General features: G+C 37.2%; 3 protein-coding genes across 4 annotated transcripts in view; all 3 read left to right on the forward strand.

Moving 5' to 3' along the window:
* The window catches only part of LOC135790436 (EGFR adapter protein-like), a 103,135-nt gene extending 90,832 nt beyond the window's left edge, over nucleotides 1-12,303 (forward strand). For both annotated transcript variants that reach the window (XM_065300641.1, XM_065300642.1), the window contains 3 exons: nucleotides 9,510-9,644; nucleotides 9,733-10,641; nucleotides 10,703-12,303. In XM_065300641.1, coding sequence (XP_065156713.1) covers nucleotides 9,510-9,644; nucleotides 9,733-10,641; nucleotides 10,703-10,912 — 1,254 coding nt within the window. In that variant the 3' untranslated portion in view covers nucleotides 10,913-12,303. The remainder of the gene's footprint in view (nucleotides 1-9,509; nucleotides 9,645-9,732; nucleotides 10,642-10,702) is intronic.
* A 755-nt stretch (nucleotides 12,304-13,058) lies between these two features.
* On the forward strand, nucleotides 13,059-14,537 carry LOC135791054 (uncharacterized). The gene is made up of 2 exons (XM_065301366.1): nucleotides 13,059-13,908; nucleotides 13,975-14,537. Exons 1-2 carry the CDS (start codon nucleotides 13,147-13,149, stop codon nucleotides 14,434-14,436), a joined length of 1,224 nt encoding a protein of 407 aa, XP_065157438.1. The 5' UTR covers nucleotides 13,059-13,146; the 3' UTR covers nucleotides 14,437-14,537.
* Nucleotides 14,538-14,734: 197 nt separating this feature from the next.
* LOC135790528 (uncharacterized) lies at nucleotides 14,735-16,175 on the forward strand. The gene has a single exon (XM_065300759.1). It carries the CDS (start codon nucleotides 14,804-14,806, stop codon nucleotides 16,004-16,006), a length of 1,203 nt encoding a protein of 400 aa, XP_065156831.1. The 5' UTR covers nucleotides 14,735-14,803; the 3' UTR covers nucleotides 16,007-16,175.
* The last annotated feature ends 76 nt before the right edge of the window (nucleotides 16,176-16,251 follow it).

The raw sequence follows: 16,251 nt of genomic DNA on the forward strand, positions 1-16,251 counted from the left end.
AAATAAGAAAACACCTCACTAAACGATTCAAAATACTTTCGTATGGAATGCAACTAGAGCATCGGTTAATTCTTTTAGAAAAAGTTAAAAAATTTGAAACAAATATGTCTTAATTTTTGTAACAAACAATCGACAACTTCTGCCCACTGCAGAGCGCTCAGTAGCTCGGTTGACTTTTAAATTGATGAAACAAAGCCGTCGTAATTTGTACCTCCTACTTCCTGCGGCGTGCGGCCGTCCGCCATTTACATACGAAGTTATTGCGGTGTAACTTCAGTCTCACTTTGTCTGGTCCGTAGCGTTCTACATTCACGCTTTAATCCATCGTCAGCCGACTACCAGTTCGCTAACGGGAGGATTCATTTCGTCCGGTTTCTTCACGCTTTGCATTTTAATTTCTGATAATATTCTGTTTCTCTGCGAAGCGGGACGAGATATCACTCATTCACACTTCATCTACAGTGTGAGGCAAATATTTCGCAAACTTTATTTTGAATTTTCTTTTAAAAGTACTGAGCAATCTTCTTGTAACGCGACAAATCCAAAACAATCGCGAAATTTGTGTTAACAGCGTCTGAAAAATAAATTTATTAATTTTCCTCTGTGTGACGACCAAAAAAAAATTATTTCTTCCTGTAACAATATCTCCCTATAACGGTTTAAAATGTCTAGTCTATTGAACATCATTATGCAGAGGTTTTACTCTATTTAAAACTCTAGAATTTAATATTTTGTGTGTAAATTTTAATTATTTCCCTATGTGAGTAGAAATTCGCGCAAGAAATATAATACTAGACTAGACCATGACATGAAGCAACGTTATAAAATTCCCTTCGCTTTTGTTCCGAACGCGGAATGACAGCCGTTGTAAGTATTATAAAACCAGTCACGAAGAGACTGGTCAAAGCCTATTTCATCTCAATTTCGCAACGGATATAAACTTAAACACGCAATTGCATCGAAATCTAAATAAAATATAAATCGTATAACAAACACTTCGGCGCCATCGACGACTATGCGAACACCGCCAAACATTCAATTTGCATGCGCCGCGCCGCCGGCGGCGCATTTTTCCATCTCGCGAGCGTGCAAAATTGAAAATCAGATTTAAATGGATCACGAGCCATCCATAATCCCAGCCCAGCACAGACGCACACGGACAGCGGCCGGCAATAGTGTCTTCGTCTCCTCGGTCGTGAGATGAGGCGTGGACGAGACCGCATTCTCCGAATTCCGAGCCAGGTAAAACGAAACAGAACCAAGACGAAAAATCGTTGGTACGCGCACAGCGCGCCGGAGGATCTGAAGTATGTTTCGGACATGCATTCACAGTACCCACCCACTCAAGTCTCGAATAGCGCGCGTACTCGTACTTCTCTTGTTTCGGATGAAGAAGCGCTGCATTTCTGGACGTGACGTATCGATCACGACTTTGGCTTTTTAGCTTTAAACCTTCAACCTGCATCATAAGCGAAATTTTCTTACGTCTGAGAGCACTTTGTATTTGCTGATTTATGAATATCATAAGAAAAATGCATAAACATTTTAGGTGAACTGTTAGTTTGGTTTAGCGACTGTTTGGCACCTGTTATATGAATATTTTACGAAATTTACGAGTGCGGCATGAGAGTTTGCCGTTAATGTTTATTGTTGCCCGCTTCCACCAGCCGTAATTTAATTAAAACGTAGCCCGAATGAACAAGCAGCGCATCGAAACTCACCGTCAACGGCATTAAAAATAAAAACTCTATTTAATTTTCGGTTTTATGTGTTTTACAGTTTTTTCACTATTTAAATATTCTCACCAAAAATTATAAGAGTTACTAAAATAAATATTCTACGATATTAAATAAAATGTTGTGTGTTAGTGATGATAACTAGATCACGAGTACAACTCTCGAATTTAATGCGAGCGCAAAGTGCTTCTCGATTACTGTTAAAGAACTAAAGTAAATTATCATTAGCGAACGCATTTGGTGGGAACTCCGACTGGTTGCAATAACTAACGATTTCATTCATGAACGAATCACCACAATGCTCTTCATAGCTTCTTGGCGTTTTCAAGTTTCTCAAATCACTTCGCCGGCTTCTTCTTCTTCGTTCCACCAACTTTGCCGTTTGTCTCACATAAAGCGCTGTAATAGAGCCAGTCGTCTTTATATGCCTTCCGGTTTTAATTAAGCGCAAACTACATATTAATAAGCACACTACAGCACAGCGTGCGCGGTTCGAACAGGTCGACGATGATAAAACTCTCGGCTAATTAATGCGTTTTGCGTGTCGCACGAACCTTCGAAGAATTCCATTACGTTCACATCTTGTGAAATCAAAAGAAAAAAAGCATATGCATATTAATTAACGTTTATATTATCTAATAAATTGAGATGAAATGGCAGAGAATGGCCATTGGCATTTATTTCAATAGGACCACCGAAATCGTCAAGTTGTTATTTGTTCGAGATTCAAAACGGGACTTACATCTGTCGGATATAATCTCGGATGGCATATTGACAAGGTGCTAGAATAAGGGTGACGAACATCTTCTTGTGTCGGCGGCGTGCGCGTGTTACACGCTCCATCAGCAGGAGGCGGTGTGATGGATAGTTAAAGCAGGGGATTAGTGTCAGCCGAAAATAACCTGCATTCAGAGGGCCATTATTTACTTAGTGTCGTCGTAAGTGCCCTCCAGTGGGGCTTACGCCAAAAAATAAAACGCAAAATGAACAACCCAACAATAGAATGAAACGAATTCACAACGGTAGCGTATGTAACACATGCTAGCTTGATTTGATGTAGTACCGTTTTATTTTTATACCAATGGCTGACAGCTTGAAACCGTGGCCAATCAAATTAATGAATATTACGGTTTTTGAATTTCATTTTTTTCCTGCTTCTGCTGCGTTTTCTTTGAGCGTGTTTACAGAGGCGTGTAAGTAAAGTCCCACCACACATTTGGCAAACGCGCATGGTTCCGTATCCTTGTGGGTTGTTTTAGATTTCTCCGGATTCCTTCGGGGCTCACCCGTCAGTGACAGCATTTCTTCTTTTGTACTTCTCACCACACTGGGAAGCTGGTAGGGCAAGACGCGCGCGTGATTGCATCCAATTATTCGTGTGTTTCCACGTCACTTTCCCATTTTCACAGCCGTCAACTACTGGCACTCTTAGCAACGAGTGTGTTTCATGCGTAACATACAGCTGTGCGTATCTTAAGTTCGAATAATATATCAATCTCAAATCGGCACGGTGTGTGTGCGTACGACACCGACACCCTTCCTCCGTTGCCGCCAATCATTGCGAGTAAATTAATTTGCTCACGCCGAGTGTCGCGAAATAATTATTCACACACTATCGCGTGGTAAAATTGTTTCTACTGGTCGTTGCGCTTGCTTTTCGCGGAAATTGTCGTGCAATTAGGTATGTGTAGAGAAAAACAGATTCACTTCTGCCCGCAGCGGCATTCTAAGTCATCGCTTGATTGTGATGTAAAGACGAGAAAATGTTTTGCAAGAAGAAACAACTGAAGAAACGCACCGATTTTAATTGTTTCTTAGCTTTTGGCGGCGGCGTTTCACAGAAGGCTCATTACTTACACACGGCTAATAAGTACACTACTACGTAAACGTGCATTAATGTTTTGCGTATTAATGGGGACGTCTTTGTTTCAATACGTTCAGCCGGCGTTCTCAGCGCCCCGACAATTATTTCGCCTATTTCGCTTGACGAAACACTCGCCTCGCTAATAACGCACCGTGTTCTCATTTATCATGTACATATTTTATCTACTATTTCATAACAACCTACAATTTAATACAGTAAAGTCCGTTTATAATGAAATCGAAGAGAACTGACAAACACGTCATAATAAGCGGACGTCATACAAAGCGTTTTATAAAATGATAAAGAATATTATATGCAAACCGAACTTCTTGTGTAATTACGTCATAATAACCGGCTGGTCAATATAGGCGGAGTCATACTAAACGGATTTTACTGTATATACAATTTGCAATTCGCAATAGAAAACAAATTACATTTTTATTGAAATTAAATACTTGCAAGAAACTAACAGATTTTTAATGAGGTTCGATGAACAGCTACATCGCAATAAATTGGTTCGATCGTAAAAGTAATTTTGTGTCTTCTCCCTCTCGGTCCTTAGAAATTCTTATTTGCTTTAATTAAGTCTTTTATGTGTGGTACACTTTTCCTCTGACTTCTTTCAAGATGAGCTCACAAGTTCCGCAATATCTGGAGATTTTTTTAAGGCGACTTCACGAGCTTGCCGATGGCATGAAGTAAATATGTCTCTATGGCTTTGCCGCCGCCGCCGTTTTCTAGTTGGCGTTCAATGTTTGCGCGATGATTGCCAATAACAGACGTGATGTGCTGGCGACAGTAAAAGAACCAACGTTTCAAAATAAGAAATATTTTGATCAAAACTTAAAAAATTACCAAATTTGCTTTTCTACGAATGTACCTATATCAAAGTATATACAAAATATTTACTATTTCTATTTTGATTACTTGCGATTTAACCACAAGCAATAAATCAGACGTTATTTTGTGCCTATCTCTTCCGATTCTGACACGCTTTTACCGCATGCTGGATTTTTTTTCGTTTACGTTATATTCCGCAGCGGAAGAAGAGAAAGTTTCGGGTCGCTTTTCGATCGTCAAGAAATAAATCCCACAAAACATGTGTAGCCCGGGGGGAAATAATTAAAAGCCATTTATATCCCATATGACCATAAACGTCGATAGCGCCCGCGCTCGGGTGCGCAGCTTATCTTAAATACAATTACAACCACCGGGGCGCCCCGCACACAATCCAATAAATAATATATTACACAGCAACGGCAATCATAACCAACCCTAAATGCTACTCGATCAACAAACCGCAGCCTCTAATACACTGCCCGCATACACGAAAAGAAGCAAAAAAAATATCGATAATAACAAATAATATTTCCATTAGGGATTCAGTCGGTAGTCGGTAGTCGGTAGCTACCAAGTTTTTTATTGATTATAATTGGGATTTTTTTCGTTTTGTTTGTTCGTTGAGAAGGGTACAGTCTAATTACTTAATAATAGGGTTCTCAATCAATTGTCTGGCAGCTTTTTTACCAATTCGTTTTTTTGAGTGTTATATGAGTAGGTATGTACAATGGTGTATATTTCTTTTCTTGCGTCGGACAATAGAGCAATAGTAAGGAGCCCGCAAAAGCCACAGACATAATAAGAAATCGTTGTTGGCTCATTGTTTGTTTGCTGCTCAAATTCATCGACTTACTCTCGTGTCCCGTGCGGAGCAATACGGATCTCTACATGTGAATGTTCGAGTGTTTCAACCGCAATATACTTCCGTAAACATTATACTAGTGGCAATGTCTTCAATCGGCAATAAAGCAACAGTATATTTTTTATTACCATCTAGATTGATTCATCTATATATATAAAAATGAAACCCGTTTCGCGTGGTCAAGCCATCACATGAAAACGGCTAGACCGATTTGGCTGATTTTTTTTTTGCAGTTTTCAAATACTCTGTAGAAGGTTCTTACGGAAAAAAATATTAGGAAAATGTCTCGGAAAGATTGAAAAAAAATAAAACCCGTTTCCCGTTGTCGCGCCATCTATGTGTGTGATTTCAAAACGCATATATAAACTTCACATGACTTACATAGTGATCTGTGGTAATTTGTGACATACCCGCCGCGCCAACAATAAGGTTATTAAAGTTTTTGACACACAGGTTTTTGTTTGAAAAAGGAAAGTCGCTTTCTCTGTCTGTCCCTTTGTATGCTTAAATCATTGAAACTACGCAACGGATTTTGATGCGGTTTTTTACTTCCGTGCGAAGCCGGGGCGGGTCGCTAGCGATGTGACTGGCAGAGAATGCCTTACGGCATTAAGTACGCCTTTTGTACAATATTATTTTTTTGTGTAATAAAGTTTAAATAAATAAAAAATAAATAAGGCGGTACGAAGTTCGCCAGGTCAGCTAGTTTTTAATAAAAATTCATATTTTTGGGTGGAATTAGTCAATAAACATATGGTATGTTTGTTTTGAGCCAATTTATACAATATACAAATTTCGTGTGCCATTGTGAAAGTGGAGTGCGGTTGCATCGTCTCGCCGATGAGTTCATATCTAAAGTATACTTCAATACTCTTGAAGATGCTCGGATATTACACAACTTTTGGTACTGGTTGTCGCCGGAGTGTATATGTTTGCGTCTGGACTTTTCCCAAGCAAAAAGGACATGTTTGAAGTGGTGTGGATCTGGTCTCTTCTCGGTGGGCAGTTATCTGACTGTCATAGAGAGCCCCTTGCGGTCGTAAAATTATATTGGTAGGAATGTACGCATTCCACGCTTGTATTTCCACAAACCTCTCAGATTCGGTCGTCCTGCAGCCGGACATGCCGATATTAAAATAGTCCCGCAACCGTCGTCCGGAAAAATATCCGATGAATAATTCATATTTTGTATGCAGATATTCGCAAAAAGCGGCGATAAACTTTTTCGAAAAAAGTTTTTTTGTTTGTCTCTCATCTGGTTTACCCTCGGCATAAGCTTTCAATTTCACTGCGTTACTGGACCATTCGTGCGCTCGGCAAACACACTCTTTATTAATTAACTCGTTGGTTACACTTCATTTCCGCTTCGTCTTGCGGACGCTGAAAAACTTTGCGCGAAATTTGTATTGACTAATTTTATTTTCCAACAAAAAGAAGACGAATAAAACTCATGCTTGTTTTTCGTTCGTCTGTGCAAACGAATAAACTTTGACGAACAAGTTAAATTTGATGATTGCGTAAAAAAGGGCACAACTGGAAATTAAACAGAGACAAAGGAGACGGCTGGTAATCGAAAATGTTCATTAAATGATAAGGTTTAATATCCGGAATTAAGTTCGACGTCGATGACATCTCGATGTAATGAAACTTTTGAGGACGGGATGTACGAAAGCAGCTTATAAAAGTCGCTTGCAAACTTGCCATCGACATCTTGAAGTTTAAAGCGTCATGTTCCTCTTGTTCCACGTAAACAACATTTGCAGATAAACCTGATTTTTTGCATTTTTGATTGCATATCTCAAGATCTCGAAATATAAAATCAATACATTTCAGATTAATATCTTGATGGGAACGTGTAGAACATAACGATTGCAATCAAACAAAAAACATGAGCGCGAATGCAATTTATATTTTAATTCAAAACATCTAATTAATCTTGCATTCATCGGCCGTTGTAGCGTTGTCGACGACAGGAATTCTTATTAAATCACGCAAGCGAACAAAACGAATTCCGGCTCTGCAACGTAACGATTAAAATTAAAAAGCAGCGCAAAAATAAAACGTATAATAAATAATCACCTTGTGCGACTTCTGGAGCAATTCAGTTCTCGTAGGTTGATTTCGTCCTACGTTCAATTACGCCACGAAATAATTACCATATGAATTGCGCTGTCGTTAAAACACAGCGCGGAAAAATACAGAAATGAATTTGTTATTCTAATGGCGTTTTGCAGTTTTGCATCGACCCGACTCGAGACGCTGACGACAAGATTTATCATGAATTTCAAAGCCAAGAGGAAACGCTTTAAACGAACTCGGCTGACTGAAGCTTAATAATAACAACGCAACTGCTTGAATATCATTTCATACATATATAAATAATGCTGCGACGTGCAGAATGCATGCTTAATCTTTGCATTTTAATATCGTCTCATTTTTTCACGCTGAGAAATCTGGGAATGTGAGAAATGTGTATTTTAAATACGCTAACATCTTGTCGGTCGTGGGCGGTTGATGGGAAATTAATGTAGTGGAAGGTCATTTATATAACTCGCGCGGAATTTTTTGTATTTTGTTGAAAATGTTAAGAATATCAGAACGAGAAATGCACAATACGCTACGGAAAAAAAAAGACATCAATTCGGTCACGTCTTTCATGTCACATTTTTCTTTCGTTGAGTTTGTATTTGTTTGCTGCGATATTTAACATGTGCGTTTTTCCTTATAAACGAGCATTTGAAAAACGACAAACAGCAAAAAGAAACGCAGAACACAAAGCCAGCATTCCAGTTCGATATTTCACTTTCAACAGCAATAATGGAGCATTATTGTGATATATTATTACCTGTGGGATTGCGTTACCTGTCGTTGACGCCCGCACGACAATGAAGATATATATCTTGCGAACGCCGACGCCCCACTTATTGTTATTAAATTATTTAAACTCAAGTGTGATTTGTGATTTCTCACACTTGTCGTCGGTGCGATTAATTATCGCAATGGAAATTGATGATAAACACGCTCGAGATCTCACGAGAGCAGTTAAAACTTTCGTTGTGCGGACGGAATTCGAGTCAAATCTAAAGTAAACTATGAATTTAGTCAAGCCGAGCTTAAACAACGACGGGGGTACGCGCAACGACGTCGCTCTCACAATAATAAAGAGGGGAAAACGTCGGTTGACGGCTCGTTGAACTAATTAGCAAATTTGCTCTCTACGACGCTCGCGTTTGCCGTCCCCCCTTGTCGGAATAATTCAGTTGAAAATTTGCGCAAGCACCATGCGGCTACCGCACATTACGTACCACCGACGGTTATATTATATAAAAAGCAGAAATAAACATTTTGTTAATTACCGGAGCGCATGGTGGAAACTCTTTTTGACTCAAGTTCAAACGCTATGATTTATTTACCAAATTAAGTGGTTAATCAAAATAGTACATGTACAAGGTGACAAAAATTAATTTTTTTGTTGAATTTTATTTATTCTTTATTTTTTACTGAAATAAAAAACATTGATGCGCTCACCAAGAAGACATCTTGAACAAAAAGTTCAAGCAAAGAAAATAACACCTTAATTCACTTGATTGAGGTCTACATCAGTTTTCCATTTCTTCGTGCTTGTTTCTTTGTATCACTGGTTGGTGAATGACTTCAGTTAATTACTTCATTATTCGCTAAACATAAGATGTCAATCAAAGCGTATGACAAGTCAATTGGGATCATTTCACATCGTGGCGCTGGGAAACACGCATAGAAAACGCGCGGAGAAAATGAGATTTCACTTCTTGCCGCTGCTTTATTGCAGATAAATAAAGAAAATCATATTATCGCTAATGATTAGTACTGTTAGTGGAAGTTGCTGTTGGTGGAAACAAAAAGTATACACTAAAAGAAAAGACACCATTTGATACGGTCACTGATGCGGCAATATCAAACGATTTATCACTCGGTCGGGTGCGAGCGAACGCGACTCGGAAAGCATTCTTCGATTAGCAGTTGATTAATGGAGAAACCATAGACACTTTTACGAGGATGACGCAGACGTAAAAGAAAAACAGATTCCTCGCAAAAAGTTTTCTCCTCAAAGACAATAAGACACCGGTTCATATTTTACTAACATTTTATGTTCAGTTTTATTTTTGTATTTTTTGCGTTGTAGTTGAAGTGCAACGGAAAATTATTAGCTTCTTTTTTCGTTTTGCAGGCCGAGGAACTCAACGCAATCGTGGGGAATGCATTTCGCATGGCGTATGCGGCGCAGCTGCAGAAACAGCCAACCTTCCAAGATGTAATTGCATCGCAACTCGATCAAACGCACACATCGGATAAAGTGCTCTGGGTAAGACGCGTCTCCCCTCGACGGCATAATTATCAACTCGGTGCGATTTTAACTTACGTTTGGTATTTTTTCTTTCTTTATTGATCAGGCTAAGGAGTTGTCGAACGCGCTGAAGAAGGAAAAGACCGGCATGATCAACAATCAAACTGATTCAATGGAGGTTCAGTTGAATAATGCCGATGCAGTCGGAGGTGTCGGCGGTGGTTTGAGACTAGCACCACCGAGTTCCATTCCAGGATTAAACGTTATGCACAAATATAATGTGCTGGGTTCATCAGACAAAAGTCATTCTGAGCAGAGTACACCTAGCAGTGATGAAAGCAACTCTCCAACTGAGATGAACTCTTATAAGAGAATTGCTGAGAAACCTCCATTGATTAAGCGATTGGCTATGGGTTTTACCAACAATCACCATCATGAAGACGATGATAGCTGCCCTTTGGTAAATAACGACAGCTCTTTGAATAGCACACCTGTAAGTCCCACCAATCGTCCGCTTAGTGGAGGGTATGTCAACGAGACTGTCGCTGATTCAACAAGCAAGTTGGAATGTATCAAGAATGATGTGAGATCCAACCTGAATGAGGATAATCGGAACAACCTGCAGAATTTGCCAGCGCAAGTGAACATCCAGGATTACAAGATGAAGCGCATCTCACAGGTTAGTTCAACTTCAAGTGGATCCTGCTCGCAAAACCTGGGTACCGAGGGTAACCTAGGGTTTACACCGACTCCGCCCCCATTGCCGGAAAGGAGTGATTCGTTGAACAACCAGGAGGAAGATGAGTTACGGGGAGCACCTTGGTTTCAAGCTGGTATCCCCAGGGAAATTGCTCTGGAGATTCTAGGCCAGGAACCAGTCGGGGCTTTTATGGTACGAGAGAGTACCAGTAAGATTGGTTGTTTTGCTTTGTCTCTACGCGTTCCCCGTAACTTCCAACAAACGGGAATTGCTCATTATTTGATTGTGAAAACCAACAAAGGATATAGAATTAAGGTAATTTTTGCTTATTGGAGAATTTAGGTAATAAACTAATTTAAAATTTATTTCTTTGCAGGGATTTACAAAAGAGTTTGGCACTTTGACGTCCCTAATCATTCATCATTCCGTAATGCAGGAACTCTTGCCCTGTCCACTATCACTCAGTCGGTACAACCCAATTTTTGAGCGAACGGAGTCAACCCATGACTTCGTTGACATCGATATCGACCCAGAATATAATACGTTAGCCGATTTCCGCAAAATGATGGCTGACCTCAATGTTTAAGCTGATGTTCCCAACGATTTTATCATCGTCCGTATTGCTGTTCCTATCCACAGTGTCAATTTCCTCTCGTGGTGGACGAAAACGGCGCGATTCAACGAAAGTGGGTGACGACGTGACGAGTTAAAAGACACTTCTGTGTGTACCTTGTGATACCTTGCATTTAAAGCATGTTAAATATCCTATAATATAATATAAACAAGTTAATCCACCGGATTAATTTCGATTCAACTCAAGCATGATTGTAGTTGTTATCCCGGCGTGTATTGATCAAAAAATAATATCAATCACTCCAAAGTGTAAAATCATTATCATTATTACGCGATGTATGTGACACAAATCACTTATACTCTTTTATTGGATCGTGTGAGCTACTACGCATGCGTAGTGAGAGTATAAGGTATTTGTTACTACCCGATCGATAAGTGATTGTTTGGACCAATGACATTCGTTGAGATTTTTTTAAGTTGCATAAAATCACATTAGAAAACAACCTAGTCTCGTGTAAGTGTTATTGTACATATAAAAGTTAAAGTTGTATTGCGAAGGGAAAACCATAAAACTGATTAGGAAAGCATGAAAATTACGATTAAGAAGTATTGATAAGCGAACAACGTCGAGCGTTACTAGATTTTATAAAATTAGGCAATTTGGCATAATCAAAAGATTTTTTACAAAATCAAACAAAAAAAGAAACATTTTTAAGAATTTGATAAAGACCTTTTCAGCGTGCATAGGCAACGTGAGTATATATAATTTGTAAGAACTAAAGAAATTAATTGTTAATATTTATTTGTTGCTGATGTCATGGTTTCGATGAGCCACGTACGATGACATGACTAAAAGTATTTAAATTGACTAGTCACAATCCATTTGGCAAAATTTAAACTAAGATATTTCAAGTACGTTGCAAATTAGGAAGATTTTTGCAAATATGCACCGATTGGCAGAAAGAATGATTTGGTTACGTTCTTGATATAACATTAGCATTTATACATCCCTTCAACTCGACTCACCACAAATATGACCGTAAATTGCCGATGTTACTATGTGCTTTTTAGAAGAAAATGAAGAATAACAAACTGTTTTATTGTCTTGAAATTGTCTAACCCATTGAAATATAGCTCGAGCATTTGAAACGTTAATAACCACCTCTGGTTTTGTTACAGTCAATTTGTTTATTGTACGTAAAAAAAACATGCAGCAGTTATTATTAAATATTATTAAATCATGAATATTACATTTTAAACAAGATTTTGTTACAATGAATGAAATTATTTAAGTTATTGACGTTTCGTGTTTCGAGCACAACTCTGTGTATGATGTTAACAACTTATTTATTTGTCCAATTATTTTGTAATCCTGTATTAATTAAATATGATTGTTTAATGGTGCGCCACGTGTTTCACTAAGACCCTGGTTCCGTGCAATGTGGACGTCCTTCGACTTTTTACTTATCATGTTCAATGATTCTATGATTGACGCTATATTTAAATAAATAATAATAAATAATGAATGGTAAATATGTTGTGTGGCCTTGATTAATGCTCTACATAATAAAAAATATTTATTAAAATATATGCCATTAATAACATTGATAAGAGATTTACAAATGTTTATTTGCAGAATGTATGATGAATGAATATGTTTTATGACGAGAAAAGGTAAGTAGCAATTAACAATACTGTAAATACATTAAAAAGAGTAAATATAAGAGTAAAAAACATGTTTTTATTGATATAAACATTGTTTTTGTTTAATATGATGTTTCTCTCATCTTTAACACCGCAAAATTTAAAAGATTTTTGAAAAAAATTATATATTTCCATGGCGTGTGGTCTTACCACACATTTTCATATCTTATCTAACGCAAAGTTTACATAATCTATAAATATATAGAGTGAGTATGCAATTTTATTGTTAAAACGCTCTTTGGTCCCAATTAGTTTAAATCACTTTCATTTAGACAAGCGAGATATATTGTGTGAATAGTACTTAAACCATTATTATCTATACTTTAATTGTGGGCAATATTTCTAATGATCATCATGACTCTTCTAAAGTAGCTCTGAACTCTCAAATATCATAATAACAAATCATCAGAAACCGCTGCCTCCCCCAAGGTTACATCAAAAACCAAACAAGTATAAATAAATTCTAGTCAAACTAAACACTCACAGTAATATCGGCAACATTTGCATTAACACTTGTATATTACATATGCAAATAAAAAAATAATGGAGGAGGTGAATTTGGCACCGTTGGTGAAGCAGGTTTCTTGTACTGAACATATTATTGCTCCGGAAGTTCAATATAAATACGCGAATGAAAAAGGCGATGGGTATCTCGGCGTAGTAAAAGCGATTGAATTGATAGGAAGGAACAAAAGTTTGGAAGTGATTGTAAAGTATGCGGCCACCAGTGCGAATCTACGCAGACAAGCACCGATCAGGGAAGCATTCCTGACAGAAATGTGGTTTTATGATAAAATTGTGCCGTCCCAGCTAAACTTTCAGATAGAACACAACGTGCAAAATCCATTCGTAAACTATCCGAAGTGTTATGCTATTCGTAGACAAAACCATGAAGAGATTCTGTTTTTAGAGAATCTAAAACAGTATGGCTACAAATTATGGAACAGAAAGAAACCAATGAACCACGAACATTTAAAGTTTGTCTTTTACGAATACGGGCGTTATCATGGAACAAACTATGCAATCAAGAAACTAAATCCAGCGTTGTATAAAGAAATGACAAGTAACTTGGTAGATATGATGCAGTTGTTCAATAGAACAGATGGATTTAGCGGGTTGATGAAGAAAATGTCCGGGAAAGTTAAAGATTTCTTTGATCCAATCAAAGACCAAAAGTATTATGATATTATTTCGGAGTTTAACTCAGTATCAATGGAGAAATTCGAAGCTACTAGTGATTTAGATGATTATTCTATCATTTTACATGGAGATTGTTGGTGTAATAATATGATGTTTAAATACAAGGTAAACTATTTATCAAAATGAAAAAAAATCAACACCAGACACCTCATTTGATTATTATTTTTACAGAACGCTGATGATGAAAGCAAACCGGATTCGATTCAATTAATAGACTTCCAATTGTGCAAGGAAGGGTCCCCTGTATTGGATTTATCTTATTTCTATTATGTGTGCTCAGATAAAACAAACTTTCAACATTTAGATGAATATCTAAAGATATATCATCAAAGCCTTCATGATCATCTCGCTGAATTTGGCTTGGACTCGAATGATATTTTTCCGTTTAGTAAACTGAAAGAACACTGGAAGATATACAGTAGATTTGGGTATTTTATGGCGGTTTTCTTGATTAAAATTATGCTTAGTGATGTTGATGAAGTGCCAGATTTGGCTGATGTTGCCGATAGTAAAGCTAATGATGATAACAGTGTAATGAATAGCTTTGACTTTGAAAGCAGAAGTGAGGATCAGTATAAAGAACGTATACGGGAACTTATTTATCATATGGTTGATAATGGATATATATGTTAATTATATTTTAATATTATTTAGAGAATTTTATGGTTTTGTGACTTTTATGGTGTGGATGTATTAAAATTAAAATTTCAAATAAATCAATTTTAAAAGCTAAATTAGAAGTTTTATAATCCAGAATTGTTTTTGAACTGATTTTATTTATGTGAATAGATAAGAGTTATCGCAATCAGGAATGCCTGAAATATACAATACATTTATAAATAATATTGTGAGTAGAGGTAAGTTTCACTTCTCAAGGGCAAATTGTTTAAAAATGGCCAATGCGATAGATTAAGCTGATAATTGCACATACCATCATTAATATAATAATAGCCAATTCCGCAAATCACTCAGTTGTGTCCCAAATTCACTAGCAGCAAGAATGTCCAGTTACGATTTTACGAAAATCGTGCGTGATGTGGCGGCCAGTGAAGGCATCCAAGACTGCAAACTGGAACTTCACGCTGCATCGAAAAAAGGCGATGGATACACTGGATCAGTCCAAGCAGCCACTCTTCAAGGATCAAACAAAAAACTAGATGTAGTGTTCAAAATCTCGCATCGTGATCCAAAAGCCCACACAACAATGCCACTGCAAGAAATTTACACCAAAGAGATTTTATTTTATCAAACAATTGCACCAGCATTGATGCAGTTTCAAAAAGAACACCACATCAAGGATCCATTTCACAACCTGCCTGCATATTACGGACATATCGATGAACCGTTACATGAATGCATCGTTTTGGAGAATTTAAGAGAGCGTAATTTCGATGTCTGGGATCGGAAGCAAATGATGAACCCTGGACACTTAGAAGTGGCATTGAAAGCTTTCGGAAAATATCACAGCACTTCCATGGCAATGAAAGTGTTGGATCCAGACTTGTTTAAAAAAATAACAGCTAAGTTGAATTCATATAATATACTGGGTGAACATGCAGAAAATGCAGGAATGTGGAAGAGTGTGGCACAAACAGTGGAGAAAAATGAAGATATTTTTGATCCTATTACCGAAGCACATTATTTAGAACGTGTGCGTCATTATAGACAAAATGTTAGTAAATTTATTCTAGAGGTCACCAACTACCACGACCAATACGACGCTATTCTTCAAGGAGATTGCTGGTGTAACAACGCAATGTATCAGTATGAAGATATGAACAATCGCTTAAAACCAAAAGATGTTAAGTTACTAGATTGGCAATTGGTTAAAACTGGTCCAGTGGTAATGGACGTGTCCTACTTTTTTTATTCGATTGCATCTAAAGAGACAATGGATAAATTGGATTATTATTTGAAGATATACCATGACTCCTTATCCACACATCTGAAAGCTTTTGATTTAAATGCCGATGAAGTATTTCCGTTTGATGCATTTAAATCGCAATGGAAAAGATTTGCATTGTTTGGTCTTTCGATGACAGTACTTCTCAGACAGATGATGTTGTTAGATAGTGATGAAGCACCGGACTTTACTGAAAGTAGTGGATTTCCGGAAATACGCATTAATAAAGAAAAGGCGATAACATATAGACAACAAATTAAGGAAGTTCTGGTACATTTTGTTGACCGTGAATTTATTTAGTTAATGAAATTTAAAGTACTTAACACTGACATAACAATCAACATTTCTAACAAAAATATCTTATCTAATAAAAAAATAAATATTTTTAAACATTATAAAGCATTTTTCAACAGTCACATGTCTATTATATTAAGATTTGTATAAAAATAAAAATATTTAACTAATGAAACGTATTTATTATCTGCTTTAATAAATTATAATCATAGTCAATGTTATGTAATGTGGCATTGACGCATGCTTAGCTC

This window comes from Atheta coriaria, unplaced genomic scaffold (genome assembly GCF_025399875.1).
Source record: "Atheta coriaria isolate IRGN ID8LTWV9N9 unplaced genomic scaffold, Caltech_Dcor_3.1 hic_scaffold_4_pilon, whole genome shotgun sequence".
In the NCBI taxonomy this organism is placed as follows: Eukaryota; Metazoa; Arthropoda; class Insecta; order Coleoptera; family Staphylinidae; genus Dalotia; species Dalotia coriaria.